Source organism: Pleuronectes platessa, chromosome 6, assembly GCF_947347685.1.
Source record: "Pleuronectes platessa chromosome 6, fPlePla1.1, whole genome shotgun sequence".
NCBI classification, from domain to species: Eukaryota; Metazoa; Chordata; class Actinopteri; order Pleuronectiformes; family Pleuronectidae; genus Pleuronectes; species Pleuronectes platessa.
The window spans coordinates 4,028,996-4,039,730 of NC_070631.1; the positions used below are offsets into that span (position 1 = coordinate 4,028,996).

At 45.6% G+C, this 10,735-nt stretch overlaps 1 protein-coding gene and 1 long non-coding RNA gene across 2 annotated transcripts; both read left to right on the forward strand.

The window, feature by feature from the left end:
* Positions 1-3,572: 3,572 nt before the first annotated feature.
* On the forward strand, positions 3,573-4,869 carry LOC128442759 (uncharacterized). Its single transcript, XR_008338880.1, has 2 exons — positions 3,573-3,706; positions 4,503-4,869. It is a non-coding gene; the product is annotated as an uncharacterized LOC128442759 (long non-coding RNA).
* Positions 4,870-5,649: 780 nt separating this feature from the next.
* Positions 5,650-10,015, forward strand: LOC128441872 (transmembrane and death domain protein 1). Its single transcript, XM_053423987.1, has 6 exons — positions 5,650-5,807; positions 7,425-7,447; positions 7,721-7,912; positions 8,181-8,300; positions 9,141-9,290; positions 9,720-10,015. The coding sequence occupies exons 1-6, from the start codon at positions 5,650-5,652 to the stop codon at positions 10,013-10,015; spliced, it is 939 nt and encodes a 312-aa protein (XP_053279962.1).
* The last annotated feature ends 720 nt before the right edge of the window (positions 10,016-10,735 follow it).

The window sequence follows — 10,735 nt, forward strand, 5'->3', positions numbered from 1 at the left end:
TTCGGTCAATTGCATCGCCCGGCTCCTGCCAATATCTCAGAAACTGGAATTTGATTCCAGTTTGATTTGATTCAGACTTTATTGTTATTTATTGTTTTGTTTTTGTAGGGTCTAAGTGATTCTCCATAAGACCTTATCACATTGCACCATATTCGCATAGAGCTCACACAAATCAAATTCACACAGGTTCCTACTTGGGGTTTTTTTTTCCACAGGAGAGAAATCCCATTTGCATTCTGGGTGTGACGCCTCAAATCTGCATCCAAATGGGGGGAGAAATATTTATGCCGCGGAATGATGGCGCTCTTCATTGTCAATTTGCTTGAACATAAAAGTGCATTAGAGGGTAGGTGCATTCCTGCCCAGGCAAGTCAGGACAGCATCGGCCAATGAGGTGTCAGATAGACGGAGGAAAGAGAGCGAGGGGAGAATCAAGGTGGAGAGAAAAGCTCTGGGCGGCCTCGGGCTGCAGAGCCGACACCCAGGAATCTCTCTGAAAAACATCCAAACTGCAATGAATGTCCAAAGGCTCTGAATCCACCATCATCAATTAGACATGAGAAGAGCTTGGGTGGGATTATTAATAGGTAAGATTAGTACGTGCATTTTTACAGACGTGCATATGAGAGAAGGTGCAGAGCATGAATATGAAACCACGATGGCAGACAAAGACTCTTAATGCTGCATGTTTTACAGATATGAATAAACAATAAGCATCTGTGATATGATCATGCAACACGTATGTTATTATTGAAGACATTTCTGAAGACAGCTTGGATGTTAATCTTTGAGATTAGATTTGGATTAAAATGATCTGTTTCCTGTGGAATAAAGTCAAAGTCAATGCTCTCTGATATGTATTGTGGCTCCTGCAGATGGACTCACAACACATCAGGTACATGAGATGCAAAAACCAGCAAAGTTATTGTCGACACTGTTATGGTTGTGATAAGCACTTCAGGTCATTCAGCGAAGTTTTGGCAAAGATTTGAGGGAATACTTTGTGGAATGAAAAGAGCATTTACTATTTAAGATAACAAATTAAGCTTATAAACTTGACTTTCTAATTAATTCCAACTTTTTTTCATTCAAATTGGCAAACTCGCCCATATGCTTATAGTGATGTACTCAATTAAATCATAAGAAACATTATCTCAAGGCACCAAATAAGGTCGAGGCCTCACAATATTATAGAGAAACCAAACAGTTCCATCATCGACTGTGGAGAGGGAAAAAAACTCCCTCGTTAACTGGAAGAAACCTTCAACAGAACCAGACTGGAACCAGTTGGAACCAGTTGGCGTCCCGTTGGGGGTGAAGAGGCGACTTGTGTCAAATGTCAAATAGTGAATCGTGTTGTTTCCCTTCGATGATGTTGTCTCCTGATCACAGTGAACATTTTCAATCTAATCTTAAACCAACACAGGGGTTCATGGGAGGAGGATCCCAGTAACACACACACACACACACACACACACACACGCACACACACACACACACACACACACACAGGCGTCATCACCGAGGCTAATCTGACCGGTGAATCTGAACGTGTTGGAGCTCACATTCCTCACAGTGACGTGTTCCAACGGAGCCTTCACTCCGCTGAGCCGCTGCCTTCAGGGAGCGTGCAGCTGGAAACACCTCCTCCTACTCAGCTCAGCCTCTCCGTCTAAGGGTCAGCGCTCATCTCCACAAAGCTCTCTGCACGGCCATGTGTCCACCGGCAGCCTCGCTTGTTCACTGCAGCAAAACACATGGAGCTGCAGATATGTCCCTGAACCTGAGGACCAGGCTGTCGGAGGCTGAAGACAACAACACGTTTGAGTCACAACACGATGAAACATTCAGCAAACACAAAGACGGTGATGAGATTGTTTTGCAGACAAAACACCTGCAGGATATTAAGCGTAAAAAAAACGTGTAAAAGTGAAATGATGTCAGACGGAGCTGCTCTGAATCAGATCTGCTCTGTGGAGCTTTGTAGCCTGTTTGTTTACACTCAGCGCTTCATGTTTACGTTTCTGCAGATTATTTTATGCGTCAATAAAAGAAATGCTGCAGCGTTGATGCCGTTTGTGGAGACTTCCTGTTTAACATCGAGCGTTTTGATCTCATCTGAGCCAGCTCCCCCCCCCCCCCCCTCCACCCCTGAAACAACAGCATGCACACACCTTTGTCAGCAGAGACTTCAAGGGGACCTCAGTTCATGCAGTTGATGCACAGGGATACAGGCTGTCGAGTCAAATAGGTTGTGTATTTCGTGTGTGTGTGTTTGCGTGGAGACGTTTTCAACACAAAGCGACGCCGGGAGTTCAGACGGTTCACGCTGCAGCCGGTGAAGCCGAAAAGGAAAAACTCTCACTGCAAAGTCTCTCTCAGTGTGGTTAGGAAGCCCGAGTGCAGAGTGCTCAGAGGCTTGTTTTTCAGCTGTCACCTTCCAGTGGTCCAAAAGATTACCCCCCCCCCCCCACACACACACACACACACACACCATCCCGAACCAGCCACACTGTCCCCGGCTATCGGGCCCACACAGAACACAGAGGTAAGAGCCCAGTCTGTCTCCGGAGAGCCACAGCTCATAACTCAGAGATATTGGTGTCCTTGTCAATAAAATCACATATAAGGAAGATTGGCCTCAAATGAATGAGCTCTCCAGAGAAATATCTTGTCAGTTGAGGTGAGGCGCTGCACCTCAGGAATGTGCCGGCGCTGTTCCCTCCTGCAGCCACCCACCCACCCACCCACTCACCCCTATCACCGCCACCCCCCCCCCCCCCCCCCCCCCTCAAAACACCCTGCCATTGTGATGGGGAAGGAATGCTTTTCAAAAAAGTTAGTCCTTTCACACTGAGGGATGTCGGGTGTCGCCTTGTTTTTCATTCAAGGGCCGAGAAGGAGGGGGGGGGGGGGGGGGGCACGGCTCAAGACGTCTCTTCATGCTTAATGCACACATGTAAATACTATGTACACTGACTTTAGGGCTGGATCATGTTCAGGAGGTGACATGTAGAGCTACGTCTTTAACTGACTACAATGGAGATTCTTCTCAGCCTCAGTTGTGATTTATCCCTGAACCATCTTTCTGAAAATGGGTTGGGGGGGGGCTGGTGAAGCACTTCAGAGACGCTCAGGCCTGATGAAGAATGTGAAGTTTACTCTGGAGATCAGGACCAAAATGAGCAAATTACAGCAGCGACTCATCAAATAGTGAAGACGAGGCCCAGATTTGATGAATATTACATGAAACTCCTTTATTCCATTTGTAAGTTCAAGAGTCGTCTTTCAAAGCCTTTGACGTGGATGATGTGTTGTGTTAATAGGATGATTTTGAATATATTGTTGTTTGGACACCGAGGCTTCGGGAATACAAATTCACTTTGATTCCAGTCACCGTGTTTATCTGCCCCTTTCCTGATTCCTGGGAGTAGAACCACGCCACATATCAGGGTGTGGCGACTTTCTATGACCGGGAAGAATATGGGCGGTCCCTCTCAAGTGAGAGTGTCTCATTGGTCGGCGCAGCCCTCTAAAACCCTGATACCTGAATCAGGTATAGAGAAATGAGCCAGAGAGGACACAGATAGCTCCCAGTCAGTCGCACCTTCAGTCGCTCCTGCAGACGGCCTTCAACGTTTTCAGATGTTTGATTTGAGCCGAGAAAAACAAAAGGAATCGAAGAGGAACTAAAGGAGCCAATCAGGTGAGTGGGGCTTTTCGAACAAGGTAAGGAGAAAAGAAACAAGTCTGATCCAGAGAGCAGAGTTGTCAGGAGCTGCAGCTTTATCACAACAAATGGCAGAAGTAGTTGTAGTCAATGTTTTGAAATGATCCTGGAGGAATCCGGTGGTTTTGTTTTAAGATTCTGCAGAAACCACCGAGATTTTCTAAAGTAGGGGAGAAGGACAGAGGGGGAAAAGTCTGAGTGGGTCTAAATGCATAAAGGAGAGGAAAGTGTGACTATCACAAGTCTTCAGGTGCTGCAGGGGGTCGAGCAAAGTGTTCAGGTGGTGTTGTGTTTCCTCAGGAGTGGGACTGGAGGCTTGGGGGCTGGAGGAGGGAGGGGGGGGGGGGCTGTGGGGGGGGGGGGTTGCATCACTCACCAGTAGACAGTCACTCAGCTCAGGGCCTGTGATAACGTGCCAGAGCCCAGGATTCCAGCAGCAGCCTGAAACCCTGGAGCCACGAGCGGAGCGGGGCAGGCCTGGTCTCGCTCAGACTCGGGCTCCGACTCCAGGAGAAAAGGGAGAGGCCGGCATCCAACTGCCCCCCCCCCCCCCCCCCCCCAACCTCCAAGGCGTCCTCATAAATCATAGAGTCCCAATCGCCATCCTGCAGATTCCCACTGAAAAGTGAAAGCTTAGGGCTTTTTTCCTCCATGTTACTTTCACACTCCCAGGAAAAACTCATCGTAGGGTATCAGAAGAGATAAGGGTTGTGTTCTAATTGTTGTTATTTGTCATGTAAAAAGGTTGTGTCTTTTTTTTTTCCCTCGCCAGACGCCATCGGCAGGAATATTCCATGTGTTCTATCCTTCATTCCACCGGAGTCTGTATCTGCAGTTAACCAGATTTCAGTGGTGTGAAGTGTAAGAGACATGGGGATATGACTTCACCAGCAAAAGAGTCACAACACCAGACGGCAGCCGAGTCACAAGGTCCAGGAAATAACTCAGTTTGCTGTTTTTCCATTGGTTGTATTTTCAAAGACAGAAACGATATCTTCTCTTATGAAATCCTGCTCTTCACGGTGCTGTGTACCTTTCCTGTGATACATAGAAAATATAAAATATGCCATGTGTGTATTCTCATCAATAAGATAATGTACTGAGCAACTCAGTAATGTGAATAAACTCCCTGACCTCCCGCTCATGTGTTCAATATTTTCTGCAAGTGCAACATTTCAAATCATTACTGAGCCATTATACCACCCACTCCAACATTCTGTGGTTCTCAGCCCCAGAGCGTGATTCTGTTTTTTTCCCAGTATACAGCCAACCAGGAGAGATTGAGACTCAGCCCACACACAAACAACCTTCACTGTTTGGCAAATGAAGCTTATTAAGAATTTAAAACATGCCCCCACTGTAGCACACACAATGATATCATTAAACAGGTTCCTCAGCGGCTGGAGAGATGCACCTCGGCTCCTCCCAGCTCTTCTTCTCTCTGCAGTCGTGCACGTCCATGTGAAGGACTCACATAATAGTCTTCTTCGGTTTCACTTTGTAAATGCATCCCACTCTTTACAAATACAAGCGATGGAGATTCCATATGAGGGGATATTGGTTTTGTGTTTTTTTTGTGTAGCTCAGCGTCTCAAAGTGCAGGTTGTCTCATCCCCGACCGTGTGTGTAAAGCTTTCAGCTCCGTGGAATTACAAATAAACAGAGCATATTGCATTTAGCTGTGTGTGAGCCCTTCACCGGCCGAGCTCTGTGTTGTTACTGACAACCAATTCCCTCCGGAGGCCTTTTAGAAACATGAAATAATAACAGCGCTAAAGAGCAAAGGAACATGCAGTTGGCCCTTGGTTATGTATGTGAGCACGGATAAATATAAACGCACACCCCCCCTCCTTTGTCTCAATGGCACGGAATGGATTTTTCCCCCCAATGGCGTCTAGATGTATTTTAGTAGCTGAGCGATGTCAGGCTTTGAAGAGCATGGCTACGAGCAGCGTGAGTCTCTGAGACAACAGGAAACCAGGCGGAGGAACAATGTGCTGGGATCCGAGGAACACGGCCCTGATGTTCTGTGTGGTCGTGTTAACAACCTGTGGTGGATCTGCAACCACAGCAGAAGGTCATAGCTCCGCCCCTCATCAAACCACATTTAAATCAGTGCCAGATTGTAATATGGATCTGCATCACACATTCATAAATATCAGTCATCTTAATATTTCTGATTTTTTTAGAATCAAGGATGTGAAATCAAAGAAAAACCCTGAGTTCCTAATCTCACCCACATCACATCCTTCCACCAACTTTCATGGAGATAAGAAGTTAAATAGAGAGAAGACGATGAGGTGATGGATGATGAAGATGAAGATGATGATGATGATGATGATGTCACCTGTTGGTTCCCTGAGTCAAATGTGATCCACCTCTAATAGTTCAATATTACCAATTTTTAAGGATGAGGAAAAAAGGACAGAAAGCTTAATAAGAACATGTTTATTATTAATTGAAATGTCAATAATTCTTAATTACATATAAAGGTCATATTGTTTTCACAAGGAACACAATCTTAGGTAGAGAAAATATAAAATAAATTTGAAACAAACAAACAAAACAACACAGAGAACAACATAACAATTTGAAACCATAACCTTTTGATTTGATTTGAACGTTTCACAGACGTTTATGTTTACTGAGTTTAATTAAGCAGTTTATGGTGAAAACTAGAATAGGCTGTTAGGCTGTTGACAAATGTTTTAATAAAAACAAATGTTTTAATAAAAACTACTTATTAGAAATGATTTATTTATTTTCAACATATGTTATTAAGCTTCACATGTTTGCTGTGCAAAGTTTCGTATTTGCTCACAGAGATATTTTTATTTAAAAATATGTTTGAAATAAAATCAGTTGGCCTGTTGCTGGTTCAACTCACTCTGCATATTTTACTTTATTTGAAATTACATGTTACATTTTTGGGGTGGTATTTATTCGTAATTTAGTTTTTTACATAAACCGTTGTTTTTGAAATATTAGAAGAAAAACAGTCTAGTTGCATTGAAATATTTTCCAAATATTACTAAAATAAAGTGCTTTATATATATATATAAATCATTAATTGAATATTAAAATAAACTCTGCAGTGGTCGCACCACATGATTTATTCAAGTTGAGTCAAAATCTACAGGCACCAAATTGGCCACTTACAGAAAACAAGCTAAAAACAGCACAAAAGGTCACTATGAAATTTATTATCGAAATATATATTTTTTGAAATTTTTTCTTTAGGTCATACCACATGATATCCGAATGTGGAAACTACATACCAGCTGGGAAAAAGGTCATTTATTTCCAAATTTAAGAGAGAGTTACAAACCTGTTGCTGCTTCCATGGTTCTTTGGCAAAATGGTTTATGACGCAACTTACTGTCTTTGATGGATTTGAACATCAAAGTCTCAAGTTGGTCCTTAGTTGATGGTTGCATCACATGTTATTTCATAGAATGGAAGTCATCGGACAAAGTTTGTTTGTATACTATGAGAGAAATATAAATGCAAATGCTTTGAAATTTTGCACATGACTACAGAAGTTTTTGGAAATCATGCCAAATACGGCAGAAAATACATTTGAATAGATTTTGAGTAATTTCAAAGAAGTTTTCCCGTCAAGGACCCTTACACAACTTCAGCTGAAATCAAAAATGTGGACATTGTGTCTCCTCCTCATCTGTCCCCTTGTGAGTGTGACGCTGGGAGAGGACACAGGTGAGAGCAGATGTTCCCACAGCGCGTGGTAGAGACTCAACTGAAATGTGAAAGTGTTGATTTGCTCTGTTCTCTGTGGTGAGATGTTGTTTGTTCGGTCTCTACTCACGATGACAGTTTGACTGGAGCAGCCGCTGCTAATTGAAAGTGTAACCACGCTGCAGAATGTCGGCCGGATGCTTCGTTACATCAGATTTCCACTGTTGTTAATGTGGCCGGTGAAAACAGACTCAGGCCCGACTGCATCTTCTTCCTGTTTGACTCTGGGTTCAGTGGCAGAAGATGTCGGGTCCCATCAACTGCAGCGTCTGGTGGAGATGCTGACGCACACAGAGTGCGAGGACCTGCTGGTCGCCCTCTCTCACCCGGAGGAGAACATCTTCCAGCATCTCCAGCGCCTCTCACCGGAGAACAACCAGCTGGACATCAAACCGCGAGCCAAGAGAGACACGTCTTCCTCCGAGGGTCGGTACTGAAACATGTCTCACCTGCACCTTCTGGCACATTAGTCCACAGGGTTCTTAGATAGTCATTGAAAGTTAGAGGGCAGATGTCAAGGTGGAGGAAGAAGACAGATAACAGAGAGGAGAAGCTCACTTGGAGCTGTGATAAGTCAGACGTGAGGAGATGTCCTCCCTGGGACCTGTCTGCGTCTCCGCCTGCTGGTGAGTGTGTGTCTGACTGTCAGAGGCCTGTGTGTGTGTGTCAGATCCATATGTTGTGTGTTTACCAGACAGCGAGGCTGAGTGCCGGACGGCCCTGACAGACTGGCTGCTGAGATACGGCGAGCGGATCTACTACGACAAGCTCTCCCGCTCCTTGATGCACATCGGAAGAACCGACATCGCCATTGGTGAGAAACAGGCGGAGGCGGGGGGGGGGGGACACGTGGCTTCCTGCAGAACACAGTGATCTATTTTTAAACACAACAGTTTTGCATGGGGGGGGGGAAATGTTGTTGGAGGAAACATCTCAGCATGTTCCTCGTCCAAATGCAAATTGGAACGAAGCCCGATTCGGGTTCACGTGGACGTGTTTATCGGAATCGGTTTATTTCGGTCAAGAAGGCCTCAGCACGACTAACCACAGTGTGTAATCGCCTCGTTACTTTGAGATGTGTTTTAATTGGAACTTCAGAAAGTGGCATGTTTTGCACACCGCCAGTCGCTGGCATGTGTTTTGCCGTGCGGTGTGTGTGTGTGCGTGTGCAGCTCGGCAGCCGCGCGGTGTCAGATCGAGGGAGGTGTAAACGATCTGACAGAGGACTCGGTGGAGCCGACACCAGCCACGGAACAAACCATCTGCTCCTTTCATCAGCAGCTTTGGAGGGAAGAGAGGGGACAAGGAGAGGATGGGAGGAGATGAGTTATAAGACGTGGGGAGGGGGAGCGCATGGATATAAAAAGCTGTTTGGATGCAGAATGCAGCAATTAGCCTGCACTTGATTGCAGTTCTGAAGAGATCCACTCACACGTCGGAGCTCGAGTGGCTGGTTTGGTTTTTATTTCCCAAACTCAAGGACGGCAGTTGTTCTCCTGCCAGAACTAATTATGTTTGTGGCAAGAAAACAACAATTAAATTCAAATTCACAACCTTTTTTCACGGGGATGGAACACAAGCGCTCCCGAGCACTTGAAGTGACAGAGAAACACTCTTTCTACCTTTGGCCCTGCTTGTGTTTGTGCTCTCACAGAAGTGGGGACGAACGTCAACGAGGACAAAACCTCGAACCTGAAGCGCTTCGTTGACGGGTACCACGAGTACGTGAGCTCACTGGACGTCCAGTCAGTCCGGCCGGATGGAAAACGCCCCCGGGCTGCAGGTCGCAAGAGGAAGAGGAAAGGTAAAGAGAAAGTCTCACACAGGAAACAGACTGAGTGAGTCCTAATCTTGGTCTTCTGAAGTGGAGAGGAGATTTGTCGGGGGTTACCCCTCTGGAGGCCGCCTGAATGACAAATTATGAAATGTTTCACTGAACCATGAATCTATTAAGTGTTTAGATGAGATGCTGGATTAGATTTGGTGGCCGTGGGCAAGCTTCCAACTCATTACTCCTCCACATCAACACTCTCGCTGTCTGAGGAGTATTTCCCAGGACACCTTGAAATTCAAAAATGTAATTATCACCTGTCCATTTTCTTTTTTTTTAATCCTCCGGGGCGTTTAATTCAAGTTAAGACTTGACAAAGAAAACGCTCCCACGGCCCTTGTGTGATTGTAAGTGTGTCTATCGTCTTTGTGCTGTGTGTGTGTGTGTGTGTGTGTCTCTTAGTGAAGGATCTGTCATGGCGGGACCTGGACCTGGTTGTGGAGGTGGCTCCTGTCCTTCCGTACCTGAAGGGCCCGTGGGACGTGGTTCTGCCCGTCCTGTACGGAGTCCTGCTGGGCTTCGGAGGCAGCCTGCTCGCCGGGGTCTCCATCATCCTCATCGCCCTCCACGTGTCCCGCAGAGCCGCCACCACCCCCCGGGTCACCACCCCCGACCCCCGGGTCACCACCCCCACCCCCCGGGTCACCACCCCCAGCCCCCGGGTCACTGGCAGCTCTCGCTCCAAGCTCAAGGTCTGATGCTAAGATGCTAAGATGCAGCTCCTAGAGATCAGACAAGCAGTTCAGGGCTTTAAAATGACATTTAAATAAAGTTAGCATTTACTAAAGATGCATTCTCTTTTATTTGTTAAGGTTTTAATTGCCTAAACTTTCCTCGTCCACATTGATCAGCAGAGGAAACAATATAAGAACTCAATAATGACAAATCTGAGCTGGTTCCTGTCCCTCAGCAGCTGAATGGACCTCTGCCTGTCGACCGACACCAAACATTTGTTCTATAAGGCTGCTCTACATTAGCTTTTTTAATGTGACGTTTCTTAATAATCTAGGGGATCAACCAATGAGCTCGCGTTTAATTTTCAGAAGGAAGATCTGACATTTAACGTAAAACCAGTAACATACACTAAAGAAATGTATCGTATTATTTATTTATTTATTTCTAAATTAAGTGGAAATGAGATAATAAAACAGCAAATTACTTTTATTACAGCATTATCCATTAAATAAAAAGTTGTAATAGGTAAATAAATAAAAGGCCTAAGCACCTGAAGTAGGACGTGGCTCTGTCCGTCTTGTACGGCGTCCTGCTGGGCCTCAGTGGCACCTTGCTCTCCAGCCTCTTCATCCTCCTCTTCATCCTCCTCATCTCCCACAGAACCAGGGTCACTGGGATCTTTCTTTCCCAACCCAGACTGGAGACAGTAATTTGCAGGATGCAGCTCCTCGGAGGTCAGACTC

What these genes read in the sequence shown, in the direction of transcription:
- LOC128441872 (XM_053423987.1), top strand. Translation starts at nt 5,650, where the DNA reads ATGTCAGGCTTTGAAGAGCATGGCTACGAGCAGCGTGAGTCTCTGAGA. An exon ending in GACGCTGGGAGAGGACACAG is followed by an intron (nt 7,448 to 7,720) that starts GTGAGAGCAGAT and finishes CTCTGGGTTCAG; the next exon opens with TGGCAGAAGATGTCGGGTCC. An exon ending in TCGCAAGAGGAAGAGGAAAG is followed by an intron (nt 9,291 to 9,719) that starts GTAAAGAGAAAG and finishes TGTGTCTCTTAG; the next exon opens with TGAAGGATCTGTCATGGCGG.